Source organism: Portunus trituberculatus, chromosome 21 (genome assembly GCF_017591435.1).
Source record: "Portunus trituberculatus isolate SZX2019 chromosome 21, ASM1759143v1, whole genome shotgun sequence".
NCBI lineage: Eukaryota > Metazoa > Arthropoda > Malacostraca > Decapoda > Portunidae > Portunus > Portunus trituberculatus.
In genome coordinates, this window is record NC_059275.1 from 17,304,072 (window position 1) to 17,314,100 (window position 10,029).

General features: G+C 46.6%; 1 protein-coding gene across 1 annotated transcript; it reads left to right on the plus strand.

The window, feature by feature from the left end:
- The first annotated feature begins 237 nt into the window (after nucleotides 1-237).
- On the plus strand, nucleotides 238-9,798 carry LOC123506833. The gene is made up of 11 exons (XM_045259177.1): nucleotides 238-308; nucleotides 808-842; nucleotides 1,785-2,129; nucleotides 2,864-2,955; nucleotides 5,430-5,549; nucleotides 5,777-5,922; nucleotides 7,597-7,664; nucleotides 7,883-8,131; nucleotides 8,219-8,395; nucleotides 8,854-9,083; nucleotides 9,462-9,798. The coding sequence occupies exons 2-11, from the start codon at nucleotides 817-819 to the stop codon at nucleotides 9,641-9,643; spliced, it is 1,635 nt and encodes a 544-aa protein (XP_045115112.1). The 5' UTR covers nucleotides 238-308; nucleotides 808-816; the 3' UTR covers nucleotides 9,644-9,798.
- The last annotated feature ends 231 nt before the right edge of the window (nucleotides 9,799-10,029 follow it).

The window sequence follows — 10,029 nt, forward strand, 5'->3', positions numbered from 1 at the left end:
AAGTCCCACTAACCACTGATTATTTTGATGGCTAGACCTGCTCAGTGTTCATGATGTCCTTTCATTTACAACCTTCTAATGACATCTATTGGTGTATTACTGCATGATGCTTGTTCTGTGTCGTTGCCTTTGTAAGAGATCTTATGGTTTTGATATCTTATCGTTATGCAGAGCATTATAAAAAGGATATAAGATAAGTGTTAAGATATGATAAAGGTAACAATGCTGCGTGACACTTGTCTGCCTCTCAGTTGCCTGCCGCCCTTCCTAAAGGGAAAGTTGCGCTCTTGCCGCTGTATTTCGTTTCGGTTTGTTTCCACTTCCGCGCCACACCTCCATCTTATTCAAAGGCTCCAACTGAGGTGGCACAGATTCCTAAACGTGTTCTTACGGGTGTAGTGACAGATGAACAGCATTTCTACGTCTTAAACAACAAAATTTAATACTCTTGGCAACTTCAGGAACCTCATGGCTAACTTTCTCTGAGGCCTTGGAAAAAATGTCATCTTCACCCCCACACTCTCTCTCTTTTTCTTTTTACTTATACCATTTGGGCTTTTCACGGGAATTTAAGGGGTAAAGGGGATACTGTTTAGGGTACCTCCTATCTCAAAGCTCACCCGCTAGGAAATCGTTGCTCCGAGTGAGGAAGCCCGACCTACACTCGGACCGTGAACAGGACTCGAACCCGTGCACTTGGAGACTCCTCAGACCCCAAAGCGCGCATAGTTCCACTCTCTCTCTCTCTCTCTCTCTCTCTTTTCTTTCGATGCATTTCTACATAATCGTATCTAATCTTGTTTGCAGGGCCGCTGGATGATGCCTTGGCCAACGTTGTGCAAGTGAGTTACAATTGATTACTGTGTGTGTTTCACTGTTTGATCTGCTGCAGTCTCTGACGAGACAGCCAGACGTTACCCTACGGAACGAGCTCAGAGCTCATTATTTCCGATCTTGGGATAGGTCTGAGACCAGGCACACACTACACACCGGGACAACAAGGTCACAACTCCTCGATTTACATCCCGTACCTACTCACTGCTAGGTGAACAGGGGCTACACGTGAAAGGAGACACACCCAAATATCTCCACCCGGCCGGGGAATCGAACCCCGGTCATCTGGCTTGTGAAGCCAGCGCTCTAACCACCGAGCTACCGGGCCGTGTGTGTGTGTGTGTGTGTGTGTGTGTGTGTGTGTGTCATGAGGATACAGTGGAAAACCTCCTCCAGTATCTAAAAGTAATGAAGATAAAGTGTCAGATTGTTTAATGAGTAAGAACGTGACTGCTGTACAGACTCACGTGACCTTCCTTTACAATGTAGCCTGGAAATTCTACCCTGGCTGCTATTATTGATCTTTGCACGGAGGTCATCTGGCGATACATTTCCTTGACGTCCGGCGAGTGTTATGCTTTGTATGTAAAGTTATTCCCGTTCAAACCATGTCACTGCGATATCCAGCAAATCACAACACCAAGAGCACTGCTGACGATGTTTGTAGGCCCCGCACAATATAGAGAACGTGGTTGTAACGAGAGATTGCCTATTGTCTCACCAGTACAGTGTTTGTAAGCGGCTGTGTAAAGAAATGTAAATGTCTGGGAGTGGCGTGCGTGTGTGTGTAAGGAGTCGTGTCCAGCGGTGTGTCAGGAAGGAAAGAACCGTGCGATGTGAATTGTAATTTTGGTGGCCTCTTTTCTTTTTTTCCTTTTCCTTTGTTGTTGTTGTTATTGTTGTTCATCGTTTCCATCATCTTCTTTACAACTGTTCTTGCTTTATCTCAGAGTCTTTGCCGTGGTGGCAGTGGTCATCATCTTCTTCATGGTGGTGCTGGTCAACCAACTGGACATTAAGTCCATCCCTCTAGGTCTAGCCGAACTCCCACGATCCTTACACTTCCTTCCCACATCCACTGAAAGCCCTGCCAGTGTCCCTCCCTCGGGCTGCAAGTGTTCCAGGGCGTGGCGTGTTCCAGATTGGATAACGTCGTTCATGAACATCTCCGTGCCTTTGACCAACGCCACCACCGCCCAGGAGTTGAAGGAGCGACACCCGAACCTGGCTATAGAGTTGTTGTTCGGTGCCAAGGCTAGCAAGTCGCAGTGCTCCCTGCTCCCGAACATCAAAAGGTAAACGTATCGCTTGTGTTCCTCGTGAATGGTAGTACAGCACGCAGGCAGCAAGGCGTGCATGGGACTTTGTGTGTAGCTGTGTGTGTCTGTTCTAGAGCTTAGTTATGGTGCGTGGCTGTCACTGGCTGAGTGCCTGTCAGTCTGTACGGCTGCAGCAGGGGTCTGTGGCGTGGAGGAATGACAAATCCTTCCTCCAAGGTTTGATACGCGTCACCTAACAACATCAGTTTGTGCTTGCCATCTCTTTTCATTTATACTACTGGCATACATTTTGTTTCTGCATGCTCAATCATTATCATTATTGTTATTATTATTATTATAATTATTATTATCAGTGTTATTATTACTATTGTTGTTGTTGCTCTTGTTATCATTTCATCACTAACTGTCTTGTTATCAACACCTGTGCCTGATGACACCACAACCACCACTTCCAGCAAAACACTTCTACTACTACTACTACTATTACTACTGCTACTACTACTACTATTACTACTACTACTACTACTACTACTACTACTACTACTATTACTACTACTACTACTACTACTACTACTGCTACTGCTACTACTACTTCTACTACTACTACTACTACTACTTCTACTGGCGATGATGGTTATGGTGGTGGTGGGTGGTGGTAGTTGTAGTGGTGGTGGTGTGTGATGGTGATGGTGGTATCACCGCCCGCGCAATATCCTACATGCTACAGAAGGTCACGTCTCTTCCAACAGCATTGACTGGGATAACACACTCTGGCAGCGAGCGACTCTTGACACCAACGAGACGTTTTTGCTGTATTCCGCCTTTTTGGATCCAGGGACAGGTATGTGTGAGTGTGGGTTTGAATGGCGGCACGAAGGTAATGTGTGATTGTCACTGTGACTGTGTGAGTGTAGTATGGTGTTTGCAGATGGTGTTGCTCTGACGTGGGAAGCATAAAACTGTCAGTAATGCTCTTTCTTGATGTTTTTCAGGCACCATGTGGTAATTTGTTTCAAAGTAGGATAGACAATGACACACACAAACACACACACACACAGATGCACATGTGTGTGTGTGTGTGTGTAATTCACTGTTTGATCTGCTGCAGTCTCTGACGAGACAGCCAGACGTTACCCTACGGAACGAGCTCAGCGCTCATTATTTCCGATCTTCGGATAGGCCTGAGACCAGGCACACACCACACACCGGGACAACAAGGTCACAACTTCTCGATTTACATCCCGTACCTACTCACTGCTAGGTGAACAGGGGCTACACGTGAAAGGAGACACACCCAAATATCTCCACCCGGCCGGGGAATCGAACCCCGGTCATCTGGCTTGTGAAGCCAGCGCTCTAACCACTGAGCTACCGGGCCGTATGTGTGTGTGTGTGTGTGTGTGTGTGTGTGTTTTCCCTACTTTCATACTGACATGCATACAACAAGCACATGCTCAAGCATTCACTCCAGCAAAATAGCTTTACTATTTATACATACTGGATGGAAAACATGACGTATACATCATGTTTTCCTGCAGGTCAATAATCTGATAGATAACAAGAGGCGGTGAGTATACAAGACTATAGTCCGACACAAATATGAAGGCCGCTGAGGGGGGGGGAGACCTATCGGGAATTCCCCGGTTGCGGCGTTGCCAAACGTCGCAGCTCCAATTATAGGATTAACACTGAAGTGTGGAGAAACGCCCATCTCTCCAGCTCTCTCTCTCTCTCTCTCTCTCTCTCTCTCTCTCTCTCTCTCTCTCTCTCTAAAATAGACAAGTAGACAAGCATCTTTTTTGTTGTTTTATTTTACTCTTTTTCCACACCACCCATGAGGTAAGAGTTAAGGTGCGTTTTTTTTTTTTATATAAAGGTTTTACCCTGTAGGCATAATCCTCTCTCAGCTATTTAATCAGACAGTTCTTCGTCAGAAGTGTCCTCCACATTGATAATAAAAGAATCCTCTAAGCAGAACTTGTTGACGCTGTAAATAATTAATTTCTCTTGACTATGAAGGTTGCGATGGCGAGTAGCGCGGACGAGATATTCACCTTCCATCCTGAGCGACAGGGAGGGGAGGAGTGACTCGATTTGACCTGGGGATTATCAGCGGTCAGGGAGGTTGACCTCACCCAAGTCCAACCTTGAAAAGTAGCAACGCTGGAGAGCAGTGGTGCTACATTTTGTGGTATCTATACCAAATCATTGTCTTCATTACACTAAAACAATATTCAAAGCTCTCTATACATCCTTCGTAGAAATTTAGAGGAATACATTTTTATGACGGTTCATTAAGATGTAAATTAATAATGAGATAGAAACATGTGCTACGATGCTTAGCAACGCCGCAGCCGGGGAATCCCCGTTAGGTCTCCCCCCCCCCCCCATCAGCGGCCTTCATATTTGTGTCGGACTATAGCAGAGCCGGAGAGCAACGACAGATTACAAGAAGAGATACCGAGATGGTTATCACTTAGTAGATGCGAGGCAAGCAAAAGATGCGATTACTGATGTTATGCTAAAATGAGCGTTTATGAAAATTAAAGGAAAATGAACGTTATGATCAAAGTATGCGATATAAATATAGTTACAGGAAAGGATCCTTATGAATAAGATATTGAAAAATAAGTCTTAATGCACCGGAAGCCTTGTTGGAGCGAAAAGGCGCTCTAAATGGTGTGTACATCATGAGGTGTAGGAGACAAATGAATAGGCCAAGGAGAAGGCGAGAGACAGACAGCTAGAGAGCTGTCAGACCAGAGAGGGTCAAGATGGGCAAGCCGCCTAACACAGTACTAGTTAGTGGAGCCAGACAGTTGTAATGCACTCAGAGTAAGATGTTGGTGTTATGTTTCGATAAAGGGAAATTGGCTGTGTGTAGAATGGCGCTTTTTATCTGAAGGTTGATTGCTGGGAATGTGTAGAATGTATTCTATCATTGAGTGTAAATTGTGTGATTCGAGTTGAACAATGTGAATAAGGTGAAGCAATCTGAGATATCTGAAGAGAGAGTTGATTCATCACCGAGTGTTAATTGTGGAATGCGATTTGAGTATAATGTGAAACAATGTGAGATATTTGACGGTGGAATTTGTGAGATATTTGATTATCAAACAAAGTTTATAAAAAAAAAAAAAAAACACTTCGAAGCGTTCCCTTGAACCCACAAAGCAGTCTGGCAGATTGGGGACGCAACAAGATCGTGGAACTTGCAAGCACGACACATGTACGTATACTGTATGTATTATTGGTCCTTACCTATAAACATCTCTCCTTCACTCTCTTAGTACTACATCTGGCTCTCCCTTCCAGACGGCAGGGCGTCCCTCAGGCTGCTGGGCGTGTCGAGAAGCAAGGCTCCTCCTCTTGCCTGGTGCCACATTTGGTTCAGCTCAGACGCGCCGCCGCTGCCTGTCAGAGTTACTAGCGTGGGTGAGTCCCTCGTCAGGAAGTCATGCTAGCCTTTACAGGGAATCGTTCGCCGGTTCTCGAATAGTCAAGTTTTCTGTTCTCTGCTTACTAGAAGTCATTTCTCCTGTCGTTTTCTTTCATTCCGAGGAAAGACTTGGCTTGCCGGTATGTACTACTGTACTTCAGTGTTCAAAGAATAATGGTTTGTTTGTGTTCCTTGGCTCAGATTGTGTCGTTGTTTCCCGCAGACTACCTAGACTACCAGAACAGAAACAGTGACCGCCAGATGCCGTACCTGCTGAGCTGTGCCCTGCCCCCAGACACCAGCCACGGCGTGCCCCTCGCTGTCTCGCTTGTCTCTGAGCCCTGTGCGCCAGCCAACAATCTGCTGAAGGTGCCACGCTGACTGTTTTGCTTTCCGTGTTTAATCATTGTCTATAGAAACACTTCACCGCTGCACCTTCATTGCACTGGCTTTTACTTATTTATCTTTTTTCTGTGTGGTACTACATAGTGACAGATTAACAAGATTTTTACATTATTTTAACAAATTACTCCTGAGAACCCTGCTAGTCATCTCAGTTGGCAATGTCCCACACCCAGGATTCTCCAGTTAGCTCTGTCACAAGTAGCAGCATTGTGTGTTCAAATGGGACTTGTAATAAATGAATGTAAAACCAAATTTCAAGCCAAAGGGAAGTTCTCTCGACCGCCCACTGTAAATAATGTTCCCATCCCTAGAGTCCATACACACAATTACCTGGGTGTTCAGATGAGCTTCAGGAATTCACTCCAAGCTGTACATTATATATGTTGGAGACCTCTGTCTGCCACGGCTAGCGCCACTTCGGCTGCTAGCAAACAGGGGCCTGGGGACTGGCACTCCAGTCCTAAGGATGTTCTATATATCTGTCGTACGGTCCCTCATTGACTACGCAGCCTCTGTTTTAATGTAGTTTAGTGCCACTCAGCTCTGTCCACTGGAGTTTGTTCAGAATGAAGCCATGAGGGTAATTTATGGATGCCCAAGGACTGCACAGATTGAGGCCCTCAGAGCAGAACTGAACCTGCCGAGTATTATGTGTAGGAGACAGGAAATTACATGCCGTACTGTTGGTCAGATGCTGTGCATGGGCTCTGACTCACTAGAGGGATCACAGACCCCCTGTAGCATGATCCTCGGACTCCTACAGCTCCATTCCTCAGGAAGATCTTAGGAGTACTAACAAGTATAGGTGTAGCCGAGGCGTGTATTAATGTAGTTATGTCACCGCTCCAACCCGTTTGGAAAGCTCACCGTGTCAGTGTTGATATTCATTCACTGCATCAGCCCAAGAGGAACTGGCTTCCTCATTTGCTGCAAGACTGATTAGATTGTCCAAGTACCCCCACGTTCAGGCTAATCATGTTTATTGTGATGGGTCAGTCAATGGCAGCAGGTCCAGATGTGGGCTGTTCATCTACGACTACATTTTTCCCAATCACTACTCTGACACTGAGGTTTCCAGGCAGCTCCCTGCACACATGTCCTCCATTAGGGCAGAATTGTATGCTGTTCTGAAGGCGCTTCATATTGTGTCGCCTCTCCATAAGAATGTATACCACTTTGTTGACATTCAGGCTACACTGTACGCTCTCAAATCTAACTACCCGATGGACTGTGATCTAGTTAATAAATGTCTTGATCTCATCCAAGCCCTAGAAGGTGCTGGTACCACAGTGCATATCACCTGGATACCCTCTCATGTGGGTATGCTGCTTAATGAAAAGGCAGACCACCTTGCTCAATGTGCCCTTTAGGAAGACAATGTAGACCCTGGCACTGAGTACACTCTAGGCTATGTTAAAAGTAGCATTAAGGATTTTGTACATAGTACCATTAGTAATCAGTTGGATCTTCGTTGCTATAGGGACAGTGGCACTGTGGCACTAGTCTTCACTATATACGTGTCACCCAAAGCTATGCTTACACCTATGGGAGACACACTGCATCAAACGAGAGTGGCAATGAGGCTATGAATAGTAGGTCAGTAGTCAGGCATTAACCAAATGGTGCTTCCTGTTGTAGGTGAGCGGTGCCAGGGAGCGTCTTGTGTCTGCCTACAGGTCTCACGTGGCGCCTCCCAACCCCACCAAGTGAGTCGCTGCCTGCTTCCTATCTCTCTGTGAACCAATACAGAATGATTCTGAAGGCTTTCTTCTGTCATTCTACGTCTTTTCTTCTCTTTATGTAAGAGTGGTTCTGGCCAGTAGCTACAAAGGGGTACGCTGATGTATTCCAGCATAGATAGTTGGTGGCAACCCCGAGTAAGGTTTTTGGGTGCAAATGTAATGAGGTGTGGTGTGTGGCGCAGGCTGGTGCGTGGGTGGGCGGCGGCGGTGTGCGGGCCGGCGCTGTTCTACTACCACGAGGACTTCTCGCTGCGCCTGGTGGAGTGGTTGGAGCTGCTGAGGGCGCAGGGCTTCAGCCAGGTGTTCCTCTACGTGACTGATGTGCACCCAAATATCAACAAGGTGTTGCGTCACTACACGCAGGAAGGCTTCGTGCAGGTCACTGATTACACCTACCCGCCGCCCTACGTCAACGATCCCAACCTCAGGAGGTGAGTCCCGGGGGAGGGACGGCCCGGCAGGGATGATGTATGAAATAATGAGTCTGTTGACTACCACCTTTACCCTCACACCCTCAGGCTGTGGACTCTGGTGGAACGAATAAAGATGTTTGCCCAGGAGAACGTGTACTTCACTGACTGTGTTCTGCGCCACATGCACCAGTACCGCTTCCTTGCCCACTTTGACCCGGACGAGGTACCCATCCTGCCCCGCCACGAGAACTTCACCCACTTCCTCGATGACTTCATTGCAAGGTGCGTGAGTCTGTGAGTCTGTGTATGGGTGAGTGAGTCAGGTACAGATGTTCATTTCACCTCATTACTGTTCAATAAAAAGAGAGGTCATCGTTGTTGTTTGATGAGTGGCGCGTATTTTGAAAGGCTTCATTCCCTCATCTCACAAGCCTAGTTGGATTCTCAGCGAGTGCTCTTTATCCACATTAATGGTGAAATAATCCTTTTAAACTTCCATTAGAGTCATGAACACACCCTCGAGGCTCCCCAGTAACACACCACTATAACAGACTGGAAGAGTCATGGTATGAGAGAGACGTGCGAACATTTTTGACCACGACTATACAGTGCTCCTTGGATGTCTCTTCTCTTTCTTCTTACTTAACTATCACTCCTCTTTGAAACTTGCGGTAATGCATTGCCAAACACCAACAGTAGCACACTTCTATCCGCGCTGAACTGCCGCTCACTACTTGCAGCATAAGAGGAAAGGCACCTGCGGGGTTCAGACTGCAGTGGAATTACTTCTACAGCAACATTGGGCCGGGAAGGGAGGCTGCAGACCTGCCAGATTCCCTGTGGGCACTGCGTCACACTCATCGTCAGGCGGAGCACATGAAAAGACCCGGCTCAGGAAAATTCAAACCCATCTTCGATATGAATGTTGTGAGGGGTGTCTTCTCTCACGGGCCGGTGCTGTGTACGAAAGGTGAGCGGGCCTCCCTCTGTCCTGCTGTAGTGAACGTGTCCCTTCACTCTCTCCTTCCCCCTGTCTGCTATCCTTCAACCCTCCCCTCAGTAAGGTAGGGTGGAGAAAAGTGACCAACTGGCGGGTGACAAGCGTGTGGCAATGTCAGTCTTCTTCAGCCATTCCTTAGCCACTGAGACATTTCCCAAGCCATTCTTCAGCCAGGAGACAGTTTATTAGTCATTTTGTAGCCATTGAGACATTTCATCAGCCAGTTCTGTTATCCAGTGATTCATTTTGCCAGCCGGTTCTGCATATTCATCCTGTTGGCCTCTCTCTCTCTCTCTCTCTCTCTCTCTCTCTCTCTCTAGTAAGTCCATATCTTGTACTTTTCCACAGGTCGGTGTAGTCATAATAACTTGAGGAATGTACCCCCCGAGGAAGCTTTTCTGGGACACTTCAAGCTGAACTGTGATGGGCAATGCAACCAAACCCTCGCCTCTGACCCCACGCTACTCAAGTACAGGAAACAAGTCACCACCAGGGCGCTCAAGGTGATGGCCACGCTGAACTTGGTGTAGGGTAGTGGTGCAATGCAATGTAATGTAATGTAATGTAGTGTAGCGTAGCGTGGTAGTTTATCTAATGTAGTGTGGTTGTGGTTTGTGGCTGATTTCATTCATTAAACATGAGCTCTCTACTGCCTTATAGTCTGATCTTATGTAGTAACTCTTAAGGCCTTTGTTTTCTTCATCCTTACATATTTCCATCACTCATTCTCTCCAGTATGTTTATCTGTAGTGTTCTTTTCACGCTCTCTACTGGCTCCTCACTAACAAGCAGACACCGAGTGTTTTCGCCATCCTTACTTATTTCCATCATGAAAGAGGTGAACCTGGCCAAGGGCGACAAACAATATGACAAAAAAAGCTCATTTGATTGCCAGTTCCCTAAAAGGTTAACGAAT

What these genes read in the sequence shown, in the direction of transcription:
- LOC123506833 (XM_045259177.1), top strand. Translation starts at nt 817, where the DNA reads ATGATGCCTTGGCCAACGTTGTGCAA. An exon ending in CCTTGGCCAACGTTGTGCAA is followed by an intron (nt 843 to 1,784) that starts GTGAGTTACAAT and finishes GCTTTATCTCAG; the next exon opens with AGTCTTTGCCGTGGTGGCAG. An exon ending in CTCGATGACTTCATTGCAAG is followed by an intron (nt 8,396 to 8,853) that starts GTGCGTGAGTCT and finishes CACTACTTGCAG; the next exon opens with CATAAGAGGAAAGGCACCTG.